This window comes from Pogoniulus pusillus, chromosome 7, assembly GCF_015220805.1.
Source record: "Pogoniulus pusillus isolate bPogPus1 chromosome 7, bPogPus1.pri, whole genome shotgun sequence".
NCBI lineage: Eukaryota > Metazoa > Chordata > Aves > Piciformes > Lybiidae > Pogoniulus > Pogoniulus pusillus.
The window spans coordinates 7,048,874-7,074,260 of NC_087270.1; the positions used below are offsets into that span (position 1 = coordinate 7,048,874).

Consider the following 25,387-nt stretch of genomic DNA (forward strand, 5'->3'; position numbering starts at 1 on the left):
AACCATGGGATTGCAACAGCTTGAAAAGAATAAATTAGTCTTTAATTTTATAGGGAGGGAAACTTAGCAGTCAGGAATGTTAACAGCTGTTACTAAAGCATAACATCAGTACCACCAGTTAAAATTTTCATTGTGTCATTTTAAACAACCTGTACCACTTCCACAACCTGCTGGTTGTTGCAGGATATGCTCCTGGCTGGCTGCTAGGAGGTGAGACTTTGACCCTGGATTTCAAGGAGAACAGCTGCTTTCCTTCTTTTATGGTTCAAAAGAAACCAGTGCTCTGCTGTTAGGAAAGGATGGCTGAGGACCAATTTCAGGAGAAGCTTTGTCTTGTGCCCCTGAAGAAGGAGATGCTGCATCATTCTGGGTGACTATGCTTTCCCCACTATTTAGTTCCTGCCAAAAACTGTTTTGCATCACATCATCTTCAGATGTGCAAGTAGATGGTTATGCAGTAAGCATAGCTTGATGCTGCAAACCTGTACTGCAGTGTCCTACATGGATCCATGTAGAACCTTTATCTTCTATGAAAGTTGCCACTGTAAGGTTCTTTTCAAAGTGGAATAGTCATGATTGACCTACTGGCACCCAGAAAAGATACCATCTCCTTTTGAAAGCCTGTGAAAGCATCACAATTTCCTCATATCACAGACTGTGATGGTTTGGGTGTTCCCTGCTGTTCCCTGCCCCCCCCCTCCTCCCCCCCATACTTTGGAAATCACCCAGACTAGACTCAGCCAGCTCTGGAAATTGAATGAAGCTTATATTTACAGCTTAGCTCAATATACAAGCAGATATTTACAGTATATACAGTTATAGACAGAAATAGACAAGGGAAAAGGGAATACAGAAACACAACAGCCCTCCCAGAAACCTGAGTCCCCAGGAGGGGCTCCCAACCGCCCCTTCCCCTTCCCCCTACCCCTCTCAGCCTTACCCCAGTCCCAAGGAAGAATGGAGGTTCGACCATGGGGTTAGGAAGCAAAGTGGATTAGTCAGAGAAGCAGCAGAGAGGGACGAGGTTAGAGATACAGCTCAGCCAGTTCCCCAGCAGCAGAAGGACTCCTTATCTATGTTTTGGTTCTTGTTTTTATACATCTCAGCAAGCCAGTGAGTGAGGTAGACATCAGCCTTGTTTTCCTTTCACAGCCTATAATCTAGTTCTTCTCACCAAAACATTCTAGCTAGGCTAAAACTAGCTAGAGACTCAAAATGCATGTGACAAACACTGAATTCCCATCTTCTCCTACCTTCAGAAAGACAGAGTGTAAATTCTCTCTAGAAAATGTTATTTTTTCATGATACTTTAAAAGCCTACCTGTTCAAGAAGGTTGTTTCAAATGGAGTCAGACCCTTGATGCTCAGGATTTCCAGATGCAGTGTATTTGCCTTCCAGCTTCCTCTTTGTTGCTTTATAAAGTAAACTGATAAACTCTGTAGTTATCCATGGTAGTTATCTATGTATATCCTGGTAATGCAGGCATTTTCAAGTATGGATGTCCTCTGCAGAACATCTCTGGTGCAGAAACAGGGAAAAATATTAATGTGGCTGTGTCTCCACTGGTGTTTATTTTATTTTTAAGCTTAGCATAGATGATTTTACATTGTTCTTCTTTCTACTTCCATTTGTGTGTCTGCTTTGAATTTTAATCCATTCTGACAATATGCAGTCCTAAGGGATTTACACAGCCTGATTACATACATTGGATGTTTTGTATTCAGCATTACATTATCATCTAATGAGGTTAAAGTGGTAAAGAGTTACTAATGGGAACATTCAGTTGCCCTAGATTTTGGCTTAAATTTATTAAGTTATTTTACTTTAAAAGTTGATCTACTTTAGTATCATTCAATCTGGGATGTTAAAGGACAGAAATAGCTTGTTACACTTGAGTAGTATTTTAAATGATACTAAATTAGGAGGGATTTTGTTGAAACACTCTCAGTGAAAACAAAATTCAAACACTTAATTTCTGCTCAAATGTATCCATTGTGCACAGTGAACTCAATTAAAGGAAATGTATTCCAGGAATTCTGAGATAGATGAGTATAAATGAAATACAAATAACTCATAACTAAACTGAAAATTACATTTCAGTCAATGTTGACCTGTACTTCCCAACAGCTTCTAAAGACCAGCATGAAACTCATTGCAGTGGAAAAAACTTCTCAAAGAGAATATGAGCATGTCCAAGGGATTTGATTATCATTCAGTTGGCCAGCACAATATTTAATGTGTCATAAAGTTGGAATATGATGATGATAATTTGCTATCAGCATCTCAATAGGCTTTTGCCAGCTGGATTATCTGTCTGAGTTTTAAAATCTGGCTTCTGCTAATGCTTCCACCTCAAGGAATGACAGTGCAAACCCCATTGGTGTTCTTGAGGTTACCAGATCCTATTTAGAAGTGGTTTATCTGATATATGGTGGTGTTTCTCACATTGCACCGTTTTCCAGCTACGCCATCTTCCACTTAGCTTCCACCTGATCTTCTGCAGTGCCTCAGCTATGGCAAACAGTTGTTTTCTTCCTCAAAGTAAGTCATGCATTGGTAGTTGGCCAGATCCCTCTGTCAAGAATTTGCTTATTTGAATTCATCCCCATTACTGGAAACCAGCTGGCTTTTATAGCACACTAAGTGGCAAGCCTTACGCTCAGGCAGCTGCTGCGAATCACCTGAGTCCAGAGAAAACCCTGAGCACTGCCAGAATGACATTTAGCTCTCCTAGACGGTTGCTCTGAGCACTTTGCCTCCCGAGACACAGCAGCGAGGACTCCCTGTGCTGTTTGCACCCCCCTGTGGCACGGGAGCTTAAAGGAGACGTTCAGTTTAATCCTGTACTTTGAATGCAAAGAAAACTCCACATAGATTTCCTTCTCTACGACCAAGGGGTTTCAGTGCACAAGCCGTTGCATACAAAACTGTTATGCAAATACAACAGTTGCTGCTGATCAACAAAGGAGGCTGCAGAGACGTCTTTGGGCTAAGGAGAAGGAGGAATGCATAATGGAGGCATAGAATAAGCAGCTACAGCATCTGGGCTGTGACCTTATGGGCCTGCAAGCTAAGAAGGGTCAAGCCCTGACTGTCACTAAGTCCCACAGCAGGCTAAGTGAGGATGTGTCTGATCAATATTTTACTAACTATAAAATACCCTTCAGTCACATAACCAAAAAGAAAAGCATTGTGTATTACTGTTACATTTTCCACTTGCTTACAGCTGTACAGAGACTATCTTACAGATTTTAACAGAATGTAACTCATTTTTTTGGGTGCATGCTATCCTAATTGACTGGCAGCACATTTTAGAGTAGTGCAGATCCTCTGCATTGTTTTTTATTTTAAAAAACAGTTATGGTGTTGCTGTAGTCATGGAATACTTATTTGAGACTTACAGCTGTGATGGTTTGGGTGTTCCCCGCCCCCCCCCCCCCCCACTTTGGAAATCACCCAGACTAGACTCAGCCAGCTCTGGAAATTGAATGAAGCTTATATTTACAGCTTAGCTCAATAGACAAGCAGATATTTACAGTATATACAGTTATAGACAGAAATAGACAAGGGAAAAGGGAATACAGAAACACAACAGCCCTCCCAGAAACCTGAGTCCCCAGGAAAGGCTCCCAACCACCCCTTCCCCCTACCCCTCTCAACCTTACCCCAGTCCCAAGGAAGAATGGAGGTTCAGCCAGGGGGGTAGGAAGCAAAGTGGATTAGTCAGAGAAACGGAGGGTGAGGTTAGAGAGAGATGCAGCTCGGAGCTCCCCAGCAGGAGTAGTGCCTTATCTATGTTTTGATTCTTGTTTTTATGCATCTCAGCAAGCCAGTGAGTGAGGTAGACATCAGCCTTGTTTTCCTTCCACAGCCTGTAATCAAGTCCTTCTCACCAAAACATTCTAGCCAGCTTCAAACTAGCACAGCAGCTAAGGCATGGAAAATGTGTTTGCTAGAAACAAACAATCCAGTGGGTTAAGTGGTAAGCATGTTGTGAAAAGTGGCTTTACAAAAGGAGAAGGCACCTTATCAAAACTATTTCATGTACTGATGCAAAACAGTTGTTCAGCTCATGATAAATGTCTTTGGAATTGCAAATTTGAGATTCCTGAGAGTACTCACCTGCTCAGTATCTCTTTGTACACATTACTCAGAAGTATTTCCACAATGACTAAAAAAAGAATGACTGCAATTAATGTAGAAATTGACATTTCTTAGATAAAAGTTTACTACATTCTGCCAGCATGAAAAGATTTGAGTTTCCTACCTTGTTCTGAAAATGAAGTGATTCCTGAGGAGTTAGTATGTTAAAGTGAGTGTTGCTCGTCAGTTTTGTCAATGTAAGCATTAAGTATGGCAGGAGGATGACTGAAGAAAGCTAGTTGCAATACACATAGATGCCAAGGGTTGCTCTACCATTACCTGTACAGTTTTACTTCTCAAACATAAAGGAGTGGGGCCTTCTAATAGAGCTTACCTACCAGCATTGTAGCACAGCTGACTGAACAATCTCCCTTCCTCTAAATTTGAGATCTTAATAGCATGGAAAGTATGTTCAGTGATGGATCACTCACCAGTGCTTTTGCTTCCAAGGGTAAGAAGAACTGTAGAAGGACCTGCTATTACAAAAACTAAGAATAGGCTATTAAAGGCCTCTTTTGAGAAAAGGAAATCCTACTGAATAAAAATTATAATGTACTTTCAAAGAAAAATCTGAGAGTTAAGGGATCTCTTGTAAAAGCTTCAATAGCTACTGCTATTGTTACTTTGTCCTTCCACATTCTAAGCTGCTATATAAATACTAGCAAGCTATTGCTGTAGCACCCTTTCAGCACCACAGCAAGGTTCTTTCTAATTTTTGTATTATAAACTAGAAATTAAGAAATTGAAGTCTGTCTCTAAGGGTCTGTGTGATCAGAAGATACTGTTATGGGTTTCTGAGCAGCCAGCAGAAGACACAGGCCCAAAGCAGGGTACTGAGAAATAGGATTAAAGGGAACACTTCCCCTTTTAAAGCAAAATCTGGATCTAAGGACAGGCCACAAAACCCCTAATCCCTGGCTAAGCAGGTCCCATTAACTGTACCCAGCACAGCAAAGTTCCCTCTAGACTGCAGCAAGCTGTGCAACTTCCAGCTCCCATCAGGAAGACACCTCTATGTGACCATCTTCCTCCTTTATGACATCCTACAGAGAGTCTTCGTTTATTATACAGTCAGCAGAATATTCCCAGGACTAGAACTAATTATGAAGACAATCAGAGCTGGCATCAGACAGTTCATGTTTCTGTTTTTCCACACTTAACCTCTTGCTCTTTCCACATCACAATACAGCAATCAAGAATTAATTTGTTTTATATACTTATTTCTTCCCCCTCTCCCATTGCAAACTTCGCTATGAAGTACCGCAGGAGGAGGAAAGGGGATGGGATAGAAGTGAAGGATATCAGGGAGAGCTGCTACTAATAAGAGATTCCCTCTTAATGGATTATTTAACTGTGTATTATTGGCAGTTTCATGCATAGCAAAGAGTGCATCACATTGTTGCACTAGACTGTACAGGTTTTGAGTTTGTAAACAGGTAAAATAGCCCCTGTATAATAACAACAGCCATTTACTTGTCCACCCCATGAGAACCAACTAAAAAGATTCATACAACAAATGTTGTCAGATCTCAGTCACTGTACAGATTTCTCCTGTAACTAAAGGTACATTTTAAGCCACTTTAAAAAAGGCAAAGGGCAGCAGCTACAAGCCAAGCCTGAAATAATAGCTGTCTTGGTATAAAAAATCTGGAATCTGGATGGGCTGAGTGGGGGTTGTCTCTGCATAACAAAGCATACTACATATAGTAGTATATCCTTAAAAATTAACATTATAGTTGAACCAGAATCAGGTTACACTTTTGAGAGACTATCTCACACACCAAATGAGGAGTCAAACCCATCGTTTGCTAGCCCGGTGCCCTGCAGAAACCATAAATCTCCAATCAGAAACTCCCTAGGAAGAGAAACAGAACTTGCCCCCACGTCGTGCCATGGTTAACCTATGTCTATGTCTCACCCTAAATTTCCAGCACGCTGTTGAAATGCTATCGCTGAGACATCGCCGCTTCCCAAGAAAGCTCGAAATGGCAGCAGTCCTATCCCTGTGCTGCATCAGGGCTTATTTGCATTTCTGGAAGAGCTGTGTTCTAGGCAGCTGGGAAGTTTGGCCGTGGAGACAGTCTATAAGGCGAGATGTTTGCCGAAGCTGTCTTGGCAAAAAGTGTGACCGAAAGCAGCCTTCCGTGCCGCGGTACCTAAAGGGACTGCTCTGGGAAGTCTGATCTCCTCCTCTCTTCTCTCGGCGCTGCGCTGCTCTCGGGGGAGAGGGGCAGGAGGAGGGGACCCGGCGCGGGGACGCCGAGGCCGTAACAAAGAGCCAGGCGTGGGCTGCCGGCGGGCCGGGGCTTTCCTAGAGGAACACTGGCTGCCGAGGGTTTCTCCAGCTGCTCGGTGACGGCAAGTTTTTCTCCTGTCCTGGCGGGGGAGCCAAACGCTATCGATTTGTAGCCCGGAAGGGTTTTTTTTTTTGGGCTGTTGTTGTTGCTGAGTTATTGTTGGGGAAGTGGGAGGCTCGTTGGCGAGCTCGTTGCCCAGCCGCAGGCCACGGCTCTGCCCATACATCCTTCCGAATGCAGTCCCACTGAGGACCGGCTGCTTGTTGGACCGCTACGTTCGGCGCTCCGCACACGCACTCCTTTGCCCCCCTCAAATCACGGCAATGGTGAGCGGTGTCCCTCTTCTTCCATACTCTGCTTTTCCGTGCTTCCAGCGGCCCCGTGTCCCAAGGCGCTCCCCACGCATCCTGTTTGTCTTTTTCTCCGACAGAGCTCCGGCAACGCGTCCTACCGATGTTCCATGTCGTCCTCTGCCGATTTCTCTGATGAGGAGGACTTCAGCCAGAGGTCGGGGACAGTGTCGCCGGCGCCGGGGGACACACTGCCCTGGAACCTGCCCAAACACGAGCGGTCCAAACGGAAGATCCAGGGCGGCTCCGTACTGGACCCTGCCGAGAGGGCCGTGCTGCGCATCGCCGGTAAGGCGCGGCCGGGAGCTGTCGGGGAGCGGGTGGCCGTGGGGGCAGAAGGACCCTCGAGGATCCGTTGCCATTCTGAACGCGCCCCTCTTCGGGTGATGACTAAGCTGTTTGGCCGCGCTTACCAGCCGGCTGAGCTGATGCGTGGGAACTGATGTGGGAAAGCGAGCCGAAATACGCGCAGGTGCACTCATTAAACTTTCATGCGAAAACGCACTGGCGTCCCTGCGGCTGCAGCCGCGGCGTAGCCGTTTCAGCGGATGCTGGCGTTCTCGGCCGGGAGACCATCCCGCCTACCCGGGTGGAACCGGCACTACCGGCCCGCAGCGCGGAGAGAGGCCGCAGCTGGTGCCGCTCTGCGGAGTGCGAGGCGCCGGGCTTTGTCCGTGCGGAGCTGGGGCTGCGTTCGGGGGGACCGGGACAGAGCTGCACGCTCTGCCGCGAACCCCGGTCCGCGGCCCTGCGACGAGTGATGTCGAAAATAGGGCCAGAGGTCTTCCCGGTGAAGGCTGGAAACCGCCTATAAATGAATCGCAGAAAGATGCAGCGGTTCTCAGTGCTCTCAAGGGACACTAATTGCTCCCATCCTTTTGTATGCGCTTCCGTGGGTCTCCTCTCGGGACAGTATCTCCCAGGGTACCGAATCTAAATGGTGCTGTTGCGGGCAGCGGAGAACGCGGTGGCAGAGGGTGCTCTGCGGTGCCGGTCTCTCGACAGCCGCTGAGTGCAGCCGCAGGGGGGGGTTACGGAGCTGACCCGGCCCGACCGCCCGGGGCTCGCCGCTGCCCCCCCGTGGCAGGGTGTGCAGGACGGGGGCCGGGCTGCGGGCAGGGTAGAAGGAAATGCTTCGGGATGGGTCTGGCTCCGCGGTCAGGGCCGAGAGGCGGTGGCGGCGGCCCGTCGGGCGCAGGCGCGGTGAAGATGCGGCTAGGATTGCGTGAGCGGCCGTGATACCTGCGGTGGGGTTGAGGCCGCGCCTGCCCCACCCCGCCGCTGGGGTAGCGAGGGTCCCTCACCGAGCATCTGCCATCATCGGGGGTTGCTTGCGCGGTCATTGCCCGCGGCTTTCTGGTGGTACCCGCCGTGTTGTGACCCCTCAGCTGCAGCGCAGCAGAGCAACGGTGCCCCCGCCGGCGTCATGTCTCCACCCTCTAGCAGCCACCACTCCCCGAGTCCTGCGGGGAAGGCCGGGGCAGAAATGCGGCTGCCGGGCAGGAGACGGATTAAGACCCGAGTCTGGAGGCAGACCACGCCGGCCCCGCGGGCGGTGCCTCGGCGATGGGGCTGGAGCGGATAAGTGCGGCAGGGAGGCTAGGGCCGCCCCTCCCGGCTCTCCGAGGGGCGGCTACCGAAACCCGAGCGGCCGGCGGGGGCGTTTCCTTGGCCGGCCTGGCTGCGCCCTCCCCCCGCCCTGCCTCCCTCCCGCTAGCCGCTGTTTTTTCCTCGCGTGCCGCCCCCGGGGCTTCTGGCTGCCTGGAGCCGCGCAGGGAAGCGGGCAGGGCTAGCCGCTCGCCATGGCTGGCTACCTCTCCCCTGGCGCGTACTTCTACGCCGAGGAGCAGGAGTACTTACAAGCGTACGAGGATGTCTTGGAGAGATACAAAGGTAGGACAGTCCTCCTGCAGCGGGGCCGCCGGGGCTGCCGCTGCCCCGCCGGGCGTGGCGGCTGCGGACAGGGGAGGCTCTGGCGCTGGCGGGGGCAAGCCAGGTGCGCCCGGCCGTGACGCTGCCATCGGGGGCTGCGGGTGGTCCGAGCCCCGGCGTGGTGTTTCCCGGCGGATGGCGGAACGGACGTCGGCGGCTTCTGCTATAAATAAAAATTGCCGGTTACCCGATTTACCCCTTGGCAGTGCGGGAAAAGCGCTTTTCTTGGACTTGAAAGTCTGTTTTTCGAGTGTAGAGCGGACGTGGTGATGGATATTGCGATATACGTATATATGGAAAGCTCCAGCTTGTTTGGACCATTTAAATTGTTTTAGTGGTCGGGCAAAGAATGATCTTGGTTTGTGTATCACCTGCGTCCTTCATCAAATACAGAAAAATACAGGAAAAAGGCCTTCATCCATACGAAAGATGCATGCAGCTAAAATTATCATGCTAGGAATAGAAGCTGCATTGCTTTCTTAAATTAATCAGGATGGGAGAGATGGTTTGGGAGGCATGATTCATTACTCTGATTTTCAGTATGTTCTCTAGTGCTAAAACTGAATATGCTTGTGAAAAACGTTATGGTTCTGATTTAAAGTGAAAAAAGGGATAGAGATAACTGTTCAGATGGAATCTTGATCCCAGAAATAGTTTTGACAGCATGTCGCTGCTTATGCTGACATTTGCAGTGCTGAGTCCTTTTGTAATGTTTGAGGAAGACATAGGTTAGACTTTATATCTGGAAGGGTTTAGCTATATGTTTCCAGTTGGTTCTGAAGGTTTTGGCTGAATGTTTTCCACTGATGGGAATGGGAGTGGCATAGTTTAAGATGGCTTGATTTGAAGATACCAGTAGTTGGTTCTATTTAATCCATGCTGCTAGTAGTCGTATTTTGAGGAATGAATCCTCTACAGATGGTTATTTTGGCACGAGTTCTTGCCAGGTGTAGGTCTGCTTTGTACCTGTGTCATTCCTAGTTTCATGTGTCATTAACAGTATTGAGTAATGACTCCTTTGTGTCTGTTGTCCATTGTGTCAATGCAGCTATGGAGCCTGTGGGCTCTTTCCGCACTGAAATGCGTTAGTACATTTCAGTTGAGAAAGTTACTAGGAAATGGAAATCTGTTGCAGCTTGTAATAGATCATCTTCAAACGCACTTCTTTATTCCATCATCTCCTATTTTTGAAGTCATCCATTTAAAATTTTGCAAAGAATCAGTTAAATACAAAACAAATAGAGCGTTTACTGCTTAAATAAATCACTGGGAGAACTTGTCTCTGTTTTGGTTCTAACCTAGGGTGCTTCTATTCTGCTTTAGATTACCTTAGATTTACTGCTAGGATCAGGTTTAATAAAGCTCATTATCATACCCATTTGTCTGCTTAATCTGGGAAAGATACTAGGCCTGGTTTCTGTTCTGTTCAGAGGTTTATCAGGAAAAGAACTGAAAGATAGTTCTTTTTGTTAGAAGTGGTTAGGGATAAAAAGACTAATCAAACTCCTGAAGCTAATTCACATGTCTGTTAAACTGCATCCTGTAAATATTTGTGTATATCATATTGTGGAGATAACATAGCCACATTCTAATTATTCACTATTCAGATTGCTGTTGTCATAGTTTTTTAGTGTCATATTCAATATATTGGTATGCTCTGCTCTCTGCTGCTTGAGGTACGCTTTATTCAGCCACTGGGAGAAAAGGTAAAAGATTTGGACTTGTTTTCATTAAAATGGATTTGAAAGCTGGAAAACACATCATGTTTTAAAATATGTTTCCAGGCAGGTCATGATTTCCCATTTGAATCCCAGTAGTATGACTTCACTACTGCAATTGTTGTTCTGATGACTTGCTATGGGAGCTGATCTAATCGGAAAAGAATTGCTACAATATAGGCTTTGATGCCATTTCTCTGAATTTCTCAGCTTTGTAAACACTGTCTTTGCTAATTCCCTTAAGCAAATGCAAACCAGGTTGACTTTATGGATTGAAGCTCATCTGAAAAGTATAACATTAATGCTAATATGTTATTTTCCTTTCCACAGTCTGCAACATGCTGTTGTATTCATCTAGGACATTATCAGAGTGCCAAATTATCTATGCCTCAGCTGTTGAGTGCTGTAACTAGCAGAGTCAGCTGTGCAAAATTCATGGCCTGTCTTGGAAGGCTTGGGATCATGTGATGCCGTGTCATTAAGACGTTTGGATGGTTTGATATAGGAAAAGCAATCTTTTCTATATGCTGAAAAGTGAAATTATACTCTTTATCCGTTTCTGCAGCTGAGCTAGCCTGTAGATCTTGAAGAATGTGCAATACTGGGAACCTTACCAGTTGAAACCAGAATTTTGTGCACCCCTAAATTCTGCCTGCTGACCATGGCTCTGGCTGTGCCTGTAAATAATTGGCAACTGTTTGCTAAAGCTGAGGTGGCAGAGAAGAGCTGTTTGCTGTAGAAGAAGAGAGTGTTTTCTGATTCCTGGGCAGCTCAGTTGTTGGCTGTCATACTGTGTTTGGGTTTTTTGTTTTCTTGATTCATGTAGTAATTCATTACCACATCAGTAAAGCGCTTTGATGGAAGGAAAAAAAAGTCACATTAGCTCTGATGATTTAGAAATTATCTTGAATCAAGCTACTTATTCAGGGAAAAAATGCTTCTTTGTTAGTAGCACCTCTAAGAATTAAAAGGCAAAGGCTTTATTGTGATAGTTGGCATTAAAATGTCTAGTGTATTTTATCTGAAACATTTGATGCATTTCCATCTTGTGTGTGACTGAATAGAAAAATGAGAAATCATACAAATATTTGTTAATATAACTGTCAGTCCAGCTTAGTCTCAGAAAATATATTTGAGTTCTCTAGGAGATTGTAAAGAACTTTAAAAAATTGTCTTGCTGCTTTGTAAGTTAATCTCAGCGTTGCCTGGAAGCAGAAATTAATAACATAAATTTTAGCTTCAGCCTTCTTGATAAGTAAGAAAATGTCCAGTAGCATTTCACATGCATTTGATTCTTAAAATGTTAAATGTCATCTTTATCAGATGGCATAAGTAAGCATTGTTCCATACCAACATTGAGTACTGAATACTTGAAGATCTTAAGCTTTAGCTGTAGTGCATTTGTAAGATTTACTCTGATACAAAACTTTAGTACATCAGTAATCCAGACTTACACTATATGATCCCTCTGAAATTGTGTAGATCACTAGAAGTAAAACGTTTTCAGTTCAGGTAGTAGACACTTACTTAAATACCAGTGGCAGTATTTTTTTTTCCCCTGCATGATATTTGACAGTTACGTACCAAAGTTGCCTCCCTATGGCATCATTATTGAAATGGGCACATCTGTTAATGACTGCATGATTTTTGTTTCTGAGGAGGAGGTCAGTCACAGTGTTAATTATTGAATACGTTGCAGTTATTAAAGAATATTCTTGAAGTCATGTAAGCTATAAAAAATTCAAATACATCTGACCCATACATCGTGCCCAAGTGGCCAACAGAGCCAGTGGCATCCTGGCCTGCATCAGGAACAGTGTGGCCAGAAGGACAAGGGAGGTTATTCTGCCCCTGTACTCAGCACTGGCCAGGCCACACCTTGAGTGCTGTGTCCAGTTCTGGGCCCCTCAATTCAAGAGAGATGTTGAGGTGCTGGAAGGTGTCCAGAGAAGGGCAACAAAGCTGGTGAGGGGCCTGGAACACAAACCCTATGAGGAGAGGCTGAGGGAGCTGGGGGTGTTTAGCCTGGAGAAGAGGAGGCTCAGGGGTGACCTCATTGCTGTCTACAACTACCTGAAGGGAGGCTGTAGCCAGGTGGGGGTAGGTCTCTTCTGCCAGGCAAGCAGCAACAGAACAAGGGGACACAGTCTCAAGTTGTGCCAGGGGAGGTCTAGGCTGGATGTTAGGAGGAAGTTGTTGGCAGAGAGAGTGATTGGCATTGGAATGGGCTGCCCAGGGAGGTGGTGGAGTCACCGTCCCTGGAGGTGTTGAAGAAAAGCCTGGCTGAGGCACTTAGTGCCATGGTCTAGATGACTGGCTAGGGCTGGGTGCTAGGTTGGCCTGGATGACCTTGGAGGTCTCTTCCAACCTGCTTGATTCTGTGATTCTATGACCCATGTAAACCTCTGTAATGCTGTAGATTTTGGTTACAGGGCTGCCCACAAAAAATATAGCCTTACAGTTTCTGCACTTGACTAAATTGCTATTAGTGATAGGAAAGGTATCCTATAATGTTTCTTTTGAAACCATTCCTAAGCATGCCTGCTTACAGCTTCCTCTCTGGTCTTGCTACATTGCCTGCCTCTATAGGAGGGAGGGGCAAGCCGAGGACTGAGGATAGCAAAATTCAAGTTGGGCTGTTTAAACTTGGGTATGTTCTGTTTCACTGTTGGCCTTTCTGTGTTGTTTTAAGAAGATGTATAACACTACACAGTCTGTTGAAGGGTGGCAAACAGTTCTGTTTCTGTATTCTGAGAACAAAGGCACCAAAGATGGATCAGCAGGTCATCTTGATGCATTTTGTTGCCTTTGTAGGATTCATAGGTAATTAAATTTGTTCTAATGACTGATTGATGGTAATATTAAGTAAACTTGATGTTGTTTAGGTGATGGTTTAAAATTAAGATTGAGAAAGTAAAATAGATGCCTCTTGTCCAGTTCTTTTAAGTTGACTCCAGGAAGGGACCGTTTGCTCAGAATGGCTTTTGTACATCTGAAAATGAAGCTGCTACTGCATTTGTGAATTCAGAGGCTCCTAAATGTGTTTTGTATCAGACCTAGTTCAGGAATATTCTTCAGAGATGGCATCATAGGGCAAAGAGGAGGGACTCTGGCAAACACTCCTGCATCTGGATTCTGTGAATTTCTGAACTTCTTTATGATTTGTGCTCTGAACTCAGGATTCTCAGCTGTGAACTAATTCTATCTCCTGCTTCAGTGCTTCTGATACTGAACTCTGAAGGAAAAAGTTCATGTGAACATGTAAAACCTGCAGCTTTACTCTGTTTTGACATTCCTTTCTCTTTAAGTAGAAAGTTTCTCCCTTCAAAATTTCTTGGAGATGTTTTTTTGGGGAGTGCATTTTATCCTTAATGTGAACCAGATCTCATTTGACTTATGTGAGCATTTCACTGAGCTAACTTGAACAGGTCTTAATATCATTAGGGCAAAATTACAAGAACCTGAATGTTAGCCAATTCAGTAAGATTCTATCTGGGAAAATGCCACAAGATTTGGCATTTACAAAAGAAGCTGAGTTTGACATAAGCTGTGATTGTGTCTCCATGGCTTTAAAAGATACCTGTTTGGCTAAGTGGGGCAGAACTTGGCCATCAATTCAAATATCTTTGGCATGTGAATTGAGGCAGAGATCAGAGGTCTGTTGCATTGCTTTTCTGGTACTTGCCGATTCCCATTGAGTCAGCAGCATCTTTTAAACCAAGCTCACAGGAGTATCTCATAATTCCTTTTTTTATGGCCTCAACTAGGAGATTGTGAAGTATGGGTGGATGGGGGGGGGGGAACGAAAATAAATGTCAGTCATTATTAATTAAAGATTTATTTTGCCTCTGCTGGGTTTTTTGTTTGCATTTGGCATTTTTTGTTTGTTTCTTTTGGTTGTTTTTTTTTTGTTGTTGATGTGTTTCTGATTGTTCTAGTTTGCTAATTTCTAGTGGTTTTTCATGAAAAATCAGATGATGCATTCTTTTTCCTCTACACTATTCAAAACGTGCCTGATTTGAGGAATTCATTCCACTATTTTGCTGGAACTTTAACAAGGACTTGAAATTGAATGTTTTGTGAAATAGAAATGGGCTTAATCACATGCTTGAAGCTAAGCACAAGTATTTGATAAGTTCAGGCTTAAAAGAATAAAGTTCTGTAAATGTCAAATATGAATGCAGTTTTTGCTGCGTGCCTGAGATGTTTCCTGCTAAACAGCATTAAAGCTGTTTAATGTAACAAAGCTTTGATTTTATGCAGTGGGTGAGAATGTTCTTGTACTGAATGCTTCCAGTCAAGCCAGCTTTCAAACAGGTGAAACACTGCTCACAAAGACACTTCAGTCCAGGGGTCAGATCCTGGAGAGCATTTTAATGGTCAGACCTTACAAGTTGCGCTGTGTGGGCAGACTCTGGTGCTTATGTGAGAATATGCTGGCTTCAGAAATCCACCCACACAAGCCTCTTCCCGAGCTTGAGACCAGTACTTCAGCCTTTAATAAGGCACACTCCTGCTGGAATTGGTCATACTTCAGGGTATTCCAATTTGGCCTTAGCTGCAACGAATTTAAGTCAGTCTGTCTCCAGATGTAATTTTATTATACCATTTTGTTGTGGAGTGCAATTCATCACCACTTTGGATTTTGTAAGTTTTTTAACTGTCCATAGGATCATAGAATCAGGCAGGTTGGAAGAGACCCCCCAGGATCATCCAGTCCAACCTAGCACCCAGCCCTGTCCAGTCAACTAGACCATGGCACTAAGTGCCTCAGCCAGGCTTTGCTTGAACACCTCCAGGGATGGTGACTCCACCACCTCCCGGGGCAGCCCATTCCAATAGGTGCAGATAAATCTGTGAGAGGACAAAGATGCTAGGCAGATACATTGAGGGGATAAATTCTGCGTGTTGCAATGACACTGTAACCCTGAGGAGGGTCAGGCCTTTGGGCATTCAGTAGCATAGACAAAAATAGTGCCACAGAGCACTTTTGAACTTGGTTTGCTTTTAAATATGTTCTCAGTGTTTGGTTTTCTGGTTCATGTCACAGGATGTCACAGGTTGGAAAGGAACCAAAGAGATCATGGAAACCGACCCAAAGAGATCATTGAGACCGACCCTTCCTGCCAGAGCAGGACCATAGTCTAGCTCAGGTCACAGGGGAATGCATCCAGACAGGCCTTGAAAGTCTTCAGAGAAGAGTACTCCACAACCTCTCTGGGAACCTCTTCCAGTGTTCTGTGACCCTTACAGTAAAGAAGTTCCCCCTTATGTTGGGGTGGAACCTCCTGTGGTGCAGCTTACATCCTTTACTCCTTGTCCTGTCACAGGGAGCAAGTGAGAAGAGCCTGTGTGACATTACAGTATTTAATAACATGTTACACAGCACACATAAATACACATCAGCAGTGGAGGGGAGCTCATAGCCTAATTGTGTTGGCAAACTAAATGAGTTTGTCCTGAGATTCAGCTATCTGGCTGTCTTACAGCTGTGACACTTTGCACCACTTGGATCTAAAATTAGCGGCGCTGTTTTATGCTGGGATTAGAGATAAGTGTATATATTTTAGTTCAGAAAAAGGGTAAAAGTCTGTCTCTTTATACTTCAGAGGGATGTTTTGGGCAGTTTGGAGAGGAGACTGTAGGTGAACAGAAAGGCCCCTGAATGTCTTTTACTGGGTACTGAAAGGGTATCCTGGCATCCTGCTTGGACACTTTCCTACTGCTGGATCAGGTTACAGTTTGAGTGTTCCTCATGTGTCGAGGTCTTTTAAGCACGGTAGAAACAACATTAGAAAATCTATGTGTGGTCATTTGGACAGACATTGTACAGCAGTAATAATAAAGCATCCTGAGCAGGTCTAGCAAAAGAGCTTTTTTGACAGATGAATGGCTCTTGCTGTGGTTTTAACTCAAAGCTTCTGTTAATTTTGGTAGGACTCAGGAACTTGCCTATTGATGTTTATAAATATTGAATGCTTTAAGTTACTTTGCCTTCAGATAAATCTTTAATCTAGAGATAAAGGCTTTACATTATGTCTTAGAAATTAGGTAATGACTCAAGCATTTTTCTGGGGGAGCCACTGCTGTGTACATAATCTTTGGGAATAAGGTGCTGTGGCAGAAGTAGTTCTGCTTTCAGAGTAGGGATGTTTTCAAAAACACGTGCAGCAATTTTTGTTTGGTAGCCTCAGTGACTTCTAATACAAATGAGAAATTCTCTCCCAAGGAATATAGAGCATTCAGATCATAAGGGGGGCAGGGATCTGCTGGAGAGTGTCCAGTGCAGGGCTAGGAGGGTGGTTAGGGGACTGGAGGGCAGGGCTTATGAGGAGAGGCTGAGGGACCTGGGGCTGCTTAGTCTGGAGAAAAGAAGACTTAGAGGGGATTTAATAAATGTTTATCAGTATCTGAAGGCTGCCAGGAGTGGGGGGACAGGCTCTGCTCACTGCTGCCTGGGATAGGACAAGGAGCAATGGGTGTAAGTTGCAGCAAAAGAGGTTCCACCTCAACACAAGGGGGAACTTCTTTACTGTAAGGGTCACAGAGCACTGGAACAGGCTCCCCAGAGAGGCTGTGGAGTCTCCTCTGGAGCCTTTCAAGGCCTGTCTGGATGTGTTCCTCTGTGATCTGTGTTAGATAGGATTGTCCTGCTCTGGCAGGGGGATTGGACTCGATGATCTCTTTGGGTCCCTTCTAACCCCTGATATCCTATGATAACTTGATGTTGGCAACTCTGTTCTAATACCATATGTTGCATTTAAGAATCAGTTTTGGAAAGGAATTCTTTGGGGGGAAAAATCTTAATATTTAGAAAGCAAGTTGATCTCAGAATTGGAAAGGAGATAGATTTCAAACATCCTGAAATCTCCTTTGTATTGTAGAGCAAACATTTTTGTCACAATTTATTACTTCTGCTGGTTTAGTTTCATTTTTTAATAGAACAGTTGCTAAGAAACAGGTGTCATTTTGGGTAGGTTTTTGTTTTTCAGTGCTCAAGTGGCATTTGGCTCGGTGTCTCTTTAAAGGAGAAAAGAACAGACACAGATGAGCTACAGGAAGAAAGCCAAAGTTAATTAGGTCTCTTGATGAAATTATCGTCTAATTTTACTATGCTGGACAGGATACTTTTGCGCTGTTCTGTTTTCAGTCTAGCTGACCAACTTGTTGTTTAAAGTGGGTTTACAGGACCACTCAGCAGCTGTCTGTAGTTCCCAGCACCAAACATTTATAATCCAAATTATAAGCTAATTTATGAAGACTGCTTTAGCACTCTAGGAACAATACATGTTGTGCTAGTTTGAAGCTAGCTAGAATGTTTTGGTGAGAAGAACTAGATTACAGGCTGTGAAAGGAAAACAAGGCTGATGTCTACTTCACTCATAGGCTTGCTGACATGTATAAAAGCAGGAATCAAAACATAGATAAGGCACTACTCCTGCTGGGGAGCTCTAAGCTGCATCTCTCTCTCTAACCTTACCCTCCATTCCTCTGATTAATCCGCTTTGCTTCCTACCCCCCTGGCTGAACCTCCATTCTTCCTTGGGAATGGGGTAAGGCTGAGAGGGGTAGGGGGAAGGGGAAGGGGCAGTTGGGAGCCCCTCCTGAGGACTCAGGTTTCTGGGAGGGCTGTTGTGTTTCTGTATTCCCTTTTACCTTGTCTATTTCTGTCTATAACTGTATATACTGTAAATATCTGCTTGTATATTGAGCTAAGCTGTAAATATAAGCTTCATGCAATTTCCAGAGCTGGCTGAGTCTCCTCTGGGTGATCTCCAAAATGTGTGTGGGGGGCAGGGAACACCCAAACCATCACACATGTTTATGCCTTGATATTTTGACTGTCTTATTGAAACATCTTTTTGACCACACAGTTCTTTAAATGTTCTTGGCTGTTAAGTTTATGCTTCGAGAGCATGTTTGACTCCATGATAATCTGTGATCTAATCACAAATGGGAGGGTTTGATTAAATGAAGTTGGAAAGCAGGTGATCATCTTTATTCTTAGCATGAAATGTATTTGAAATTTGGTGCCTGGATTTTTTGTAGTCAGCTTTCTGACCAACATTGTGAAATGGTCTCTTGGATAGTTAGAGATATGACTAAAACCTTGATGGACCTTTTAAAGTTTGTGCTGGGTGTTTGATATTGATTTTCTTTTTTCTCTTTCTGCTTTCTTTGTGTTTCCTCCACCAATACACTTTTTTGAGTCTGTCCACCTCTGATCTTCATTTATATTTATATATCTTCAAATATGCCTTCAGGACATACTTGTTCATTGAAGGTTGCATGGCCTCTCGTGTTTTCCTGGTAAGAGATTTGTAGAGGGTGAGAAGAAAATGCCTTAAAAAAACAAACCATGAAACAAAACCCCCAAAGAAACAAATCATAGAAACAAAGAAAACAACAACCAAACAAAACCCAAACACTTCCTACCATCTGGAAGATCCAGTCTGATTCCTCTTAGTATACTTTTGTTTCTCTTTTTTTCCCTTCTTCCATCTCTTTCAAGTTAACTCAGGCTAATTTTAGCTGTAAGTTGAGCTCCTTGTGGACTTGTGCATAGAAAGCTCAGGGAGAAGAGTGCCTTGCTCTGGGGGGACTTCTCGTGGCACTCTTGTTACACAGTGTCACAGTATCACCAAAGTTGGAAGAGACCTCACAGATCATCAAGTCCAACCCTTTACCACAGAGCTCAAGGCCAGACCATGGCACCAAGTGCCACGTCCAATCCTGCCTTGAACAGCTCCAGGGACGGTGACTCCACCACCTCCCCGGGCAGCCCATTCCAGTGTCCAATGACTCTCTCAGTGAAGAACTTTCTCCTCACCTCCAGCCTAAATCTCCCCTGGCGTAGCTTGAGGCTGTGTCCTCTTGTTCTGGTGCTGGCCACCTGAGAGAAGAGAGCAACCTCCTCCTGGCCACAACTGCCCCTCAGGTAGTTGTAGACAGCAATGAGATCCTCCCCTGAGCCTCCTCTTCTCCAGGCTAACCAATCCCAGCTCCCTCAGCCTCTCCTCATAGGAGTAATGCATTTGCACACTCCCTGCACCAGCTTTGCATATCAGTGAATCATGGTTCCACCTCTACTGATCCCTTCGGTGGAAAAAGGGAAGACCTTGATTCCAGTCTCCTCCTGCTTCTCCCCCTGCTTACTTTTGGAGTGGAGGGCACCCGTGGTTTGCTAGCTCTAGTCTTAAAAAGCAGCAGAGGCTTCACTCCCCAGACTGCAGTTGAAGCTGTAGAAAAGCCTTTGGGCTGTTCCTTGTCAAAATCAAGTGTAAAAAAGTGTGTGTGTGTGTCTGTTTGGAATGAGATTTCTTGGGTTATGTACCTGTAAGCTGGTTCCTGCTGTGAACTTGAGTGCCTGGAGTCGGGATAAAGCCAGACTTGAGTCTCATGTACTGATGTGCTGCCATCCTACTGTGAGAGTGCTTCAAGTGCAGAGTCTGACCTCTCTCAGTGAAAGCACTTCTCTTGCAATGACTGTATTGCTTTTGGTCCTGGTTTCAGTATTCTAACTAGAGCCTCTAGGGGTGTGAGCATTGCTGTTTTGGGCGACAGGCTTGGTCTGGTTTTGTGTATGGACCTTGCAGTGGCAGCAAGTGCTCCCTTCCTGTTGTGTATGGCCAGGTTAATTATGCAGTGCATTCAGATGCCTTCTCATAACTGCCTTTTAAACCCCCAAGACTTGTTTTCTGTGCTGGCTTAACAGCTGAGTTGATAAACTTTTTATGTTTTATGTTTTTATGTTGATTTACCACTCTTTTTCCCCTTTTTGTTATTGTTTTTGTTTGTACTTTTTCTTCTTCGAGTAATTAAACAGGCCATGCTTTGATACAGCATTTATCCCAAAGACTAGCAGTTAGGGTTGACAAATGGTTTAGATGCTGTGTGAGATAATGGAGTTTGCTTGTAGTTTGATTTTGTCAGGCTAGCAAATAAGCAGAAGAAAGTCTAATTAACTTTTTTGGTATCTCTCTTCTTTTTTTCCCCTTCTGTATTTCAGTAGAAATGTATTTCATGATTAAAAATCTCAGCTTCTACAATATTTTCAAGCCTCTGAGTTTTCTCCATGCCACAGTACAAAGCATTTAATTACTCTACATGCACTTTAGTGCTTCTGCTGCTGATACACTTGGTGATATGAGGCAGTATTGCTGTACAGAATGAAGCAGGTTGGAAGAGACCTGCAAGATCATCCAGACCAACCTAGCACCCAGCCCCTGGCCAATCAACCAAACCATGGCACTAAGTGCCTCAGCCAGGCTTTGCTTCAACACCTCCAGGGATGGTGACTCCACCACCTCCCTGGGCAGCCCATTCCAATGGGAAATGACTCTCTCTGCCAACTTCCTCCTAACATCCAGCCTAGACCTCCCTCGGCACAATTTGAGACTGTGTCCCCTTGTTCTGTTGCTGGTTGCCTGGGAGAAGAGACCAACCCCCACCTGGCTACAGCCTCCCTTCAGGTAGTTGTAGACAGCAATGAGGTCACCCCTGAGCCTCCTCTTCTCCAGGCTAAACACCCCCAGCTCCCTCAGCCTCTCCTCATAGGCTTTGTGTTCCAGGCCCCTCACCAGCTTTGTTGCCCTTCTCTGGACACCTTCCAGCACCTCAACATCTCTCCTGAATTGAGTGGCCCAGAACTGGACACAGCACTCAAGGTGTGGCCTGACCAGTGCTGAGTACAGGGGCAGAATAACCTCCCTTGTCCTACTGGCCACACTGTTCCTGATGCAGGCCAGGATGCCATTGGCTCTCTTGGCCACCTGAGCACACTGCTGGCTCATCTTCAGCCTACTCTCACCAGTACCCTCAGGTCCCTTTCCTCCTGGCTGCTCTCCAGCCACTTTACTCAGCCTGTAGCTGTGTTTGGGGTTGTTGTGGCCAAAGTGCAGAATGCTGCTCTTGTCCTTGTTCAATCTCATCCCATTAGCCTTTGCCCACCCATCCAGCCTGTCAGGATCCCTCTGCAGGGCTCTCCTACCCTCCAGCAGATCAACACCTGCTCCTAACTTAATGTCATCTGCAAACTTACTGATGCTGGACTCAATCCCCTCATCCAGAAAGAAAAAACAAACACCAAAGGGAATCCTTAAACACATATCAAAGACCTAAAACAATAATGCATGAAATGGTAATGCAACACAGGCACCTTGTTTGTCTGCCCGCTCCTGCCTTGCTACCCCCCTTCGTGGGGAGCCCCCTGCCTTCTCCAGCATCCTGACCCCAGGTTGCTGCCAGTCTCTGCTGCACCATGACACTTCCGTTGCAGGCCTGTCTTTTGCTTCAACTACCTTGTTTTAATTGTCTTTCCACTTCTAATTAATTACTTTCTTTGTAATTTTGCCCTCCTTTCTGGTCTCGTGATATGTGTGTCAACTTCACGTGGTGCACTTCAGGATATGGTGTAATGGCCATGGTGGTCATAAGTGGATGGTTGGACTTGATGATCTCACATGTTTTTTTTTCAATCAAAACAATTCTATTATTCTGCCATTTACACCTGCTTGGCTTTCTGTGCCTTCCTGGCTGGTCATACTTAATTGTGTTTCTAGCATATCTTGTTAGGTGTTGGTCTTTCTAGAAATGGTTCCATATGTAGTTGAAAAACTGCTCTGTGGAAATAGTGCATTTTAATGTGTTAAGACAGCACTGGGCTTCTAATTTTAGACCTTTTTGAGCTTGAAGAGTTTTGATTATCTGCAGCTGAGCCATACATTTTTGAATGTTTTGTTAGAACTGTAATGTTTTTCTGTTACAACTGAGTTGCTCTTTGAAGATGTGGGAGTAAGAAGGCTGAAAGGAAAGCAAATTATAGATTGATGTGCAGGAGAGAAAAGTGTTGGGTTCTGGTCTTTGCTTCTAGGGCTGCCATTCCTTTTTGTTTGCTGATGTTCATATGCATAGAAAATGCAAAGATTAGGATGAAACCCTGAGCTGAACTGTGTCATAACACCTTCAGAAGAAATGAGAGTCAAAGAAATTACACTGATATCTTCAGCATGGACAACTCATGTGAAATGCAGAGCTGTCAACAGTAAGAATAGCAAAAGATGTTGCTTCCATTTAAAGATGTAAGTATCTTAATTGAAAATCCTGATAATGTCATTCACTCTGAGAATGGAGGATCCACACAGCACATTTTGGTAGGAAGCTAAAAATTCCAGCAGAATCAAGCCACAGCAGGCAACTGGAGTGGCCTTTATGGAAGCAACAGTGAGGCTTTGGGAGATACCCATGGTTTCCCATCTCCATAATACCTTCTCATCTGTCATCTGAGTAAGGAAATGGAAAGCCTGAGGAACTTGTTGAAGAGCAGTGAATGCTGACTACCCTGCAAGGGGCTGGCAGCCTAGGGTGATAACAAGCTTAGCAGAGATCCTGCCCGTGGGACCCAGCCCTACAGCCTCTAAATGGGGCGAGCCTGGGGGCAGGAGCCAGACTCATCCCTCAGTTCAAACCCCCATGGGGTTTGAGATGTGCCCAGGGGCCTTAAGAGAACTATCAAGGTTGACCAGTCTGCAGTAGTGTGATTTCCAGCCTCCCTTCAGAACAGGCTTAAGTACCTTGCTACTGAATCCAGTTGCACAGACTACATCAATCAAATAAGACACTCCTGCCCTGTCCTATGTATTTATCTCCATAGATTAGTTATGTTCAGTTTTGCTACACTGGAATGGGCTTTGGACACTGGAATGGGCTTTGGACACTGGAATGGGTCTTGGACACTGGAATGGGCTGCCTGGGGAGTTGGTGGAGTCACCGTCCCTGGGGCAGTTCAAGGCAAGGTTGGACGTGGCACTTGGTGCCATGGTCTAGCCTTGAGCTCTGTGGTAAAGGGTTGGACTTGATGATCTGTGAGGTCTCTTCCAACCTTGGTGATACTGTGACACTGTGCTCCTTAAATCATAGAATCATAGAATCAACCAGGTTGGAAGAGACCTGCAAGATCATCCAGTCCAACCTATCACCCTGCCCTATCCAATCAACTAGACCATGGCACTAAGTGCCTCATCCAGTCTGATGTGACAGAGATTGCTTTGCAGTGACCTGTCACTTGGCAGGGAAAAGTTTATGGTCATTAGAGTTGTTCAGGTAGGTAGAAGGTACATTCATTTTCCCTTGGTCTCTGGCTACACTTCCTTGAGTGTCGTGACCCAGTGTCCCTCTCTAATACAGGACATAGTCCAACCAGACTGGGAGTACCTGCAGCAACTCTTGCAGCAGTTGATAGGGTGATTGGCTGGTTAAGTGCTCTGTATAAGAACTGCTGCATTCAGGCCCAGGATGTTTCAGTGTGCAGAAGGAGATTATCTGTTAGTGGAATACTAGAGATTCGCAGTCGAAGCATAAGGTCTTGACTAGCCTGATGTGGAATTTGTTATCGATAGTCCTTGGCTTGTGTTTTAAGCAAACTGTCTTCTTTTCAGTTATTATTACATTTCAACTTGTCACCCAGTGGGACACATTTATTTTATGTCTCCTGGGTCAGCTTGGAATCCAGTGATTTTGAAGTGTATCCATCTCCTCTGGCATATGCCTGAATGTTGCCTTCGTGACCTTACGCGGAGTCAAATATCGCTTGAGCTATTTTTGGTAGCCGTTATTTCAGCAACGCGTTTCCACCTGATTCACCAAGCAACAGCACTTCACCAGGCTCACTGAATTCCCCCCCCTGGTTTATTTCTGAATGGTTGATTTTCATCCAACACCACCCCTTTTAGAATCACATTTAGTACTGAAGAGTTAGGTTAATGTTCTCAAGATATTGTCTTCTTCTGCTGACTGTTGCCTCCTCTGTTTGTTGTGGTGTGTGGAAGTTGATAAGGCACAGCTGTGTCTTCAAAGTTGATCTCAAAGCACATAACCTAATCTTGCCAAGATACCGCCTGTCTGGTGGCCCTTCCCTCCAAGTGAACATCAGGACTCACTCTGGGAGACTGGTTGCTGCATCCTGTAGCCACTTCATGGATAGGTAAGTTAGTATAGCAGCTCTGTGATGTGAACAGATGAGCAATATAAGCAGTGTACTTAGGGCTTAGCTGCTGAGTTGGATGTCTAGTTCAGGAGAGTGTCATTTCAACTGCTGCTTGACCAAGGCAGCTGAAATGGTTCTTCCATATCTTGCATTCATTATTTGCCTAGGGGGGAAAAAAGCATCTGGTATTCCAGTGAAATCAAAAGTCTACTAAATAAGAGCAACAACATTTCACAGTATCACAATATCATCAGGGTTGGAAGAGACCTCACAGATCATCAAGTCTGGGAGGAAATGGTGTTGGCCAGTGATGTGTAGTGGGAGTCAAACTGTCTTGTGTGCAGGAGACTATGACCAGCTTTGTATGCCCCAGCCCAATGAGACTTGGGGCACATGATCATTTCAGAACTGTTCATGGCTTTATGTACCTCTGTCTTCATCTGAAGGAACAATATTTACTGTATGGTGTTGCAACATGGATGAGTTGCTCTAGGCTGAGATGAAAGGAGCTTCCAGCACATTAGCTAATCTCTGTTAGCTGTCTTGTGTCTCTGAATGGGCCCTGTGCTTCTGGGCACATCTGATATTTGCCTCCAAGTAACCATGGTATATCTGATATGCTCTGTGTCCCTCCTTTGCCTGGCCTTACTTACAGTGCCCTACTTGTCTTAGGAAGGCATTTCCTTTTCCAGAATGCGGTTAGAAGACAACATGATTGACATTAGCAGGGATTAGAGGGAAGGAATTCAGGGCAGTCAGTGCAGTACTTTGAAATCTGGATTAAAAAGTTGAAGCGAAAGTTTCTTGTCTTGAGGTTACATCAGTGCTAGTAAATGAATGTGAAATGGACACCATTTTATGGTACTGGTCATGGAGGAGTCTGCTCCTGTGCCTTGGAATGCTTTTTCTCTGGGTTGGGCTGCAGGCAAGCTCTCCTGGGAATGGTGCATGACCCATATTCA

The 25,387-nt window shown here is 45.0% G+C and overlaps 1 protein-coding gene across 8 annotated transcripts in view; it reads left to right on the top strand.

Annotated features, from left to right (window-relative positions):
- Window positions 1-25,387, top strand: part of DST (dystonin) — a 337,092-nt gene that overhangs the window by 37,407 nt on the left and 274,298 nt on the right. For 4 of the 8 annotated variants that reach the window (XM_064145804.1, XM_064145805.1, XM_064145798.1 and 1 more), the window contains exon 1: window positions 8,505-8,684. In XM_064145804.1, coding sequence (XP_064001874.1) covers window positions 8,594-8,684 — 91 coding nt within the window. In that variant the 5' untranslated portion in view covers window positions 8,505-8,593. Of the gene's footprint in view, window positions 1-6,597; window positions 6,768-6,871; window positions 7,080-8,504; window positions 8,685-25,387 lie in introns of those variants that run through there. The other 4 variants (XM_064145802.1, XM_064145796.1, XM_064145803.1 and 1 more) reach the window with 2 other exon arrangements.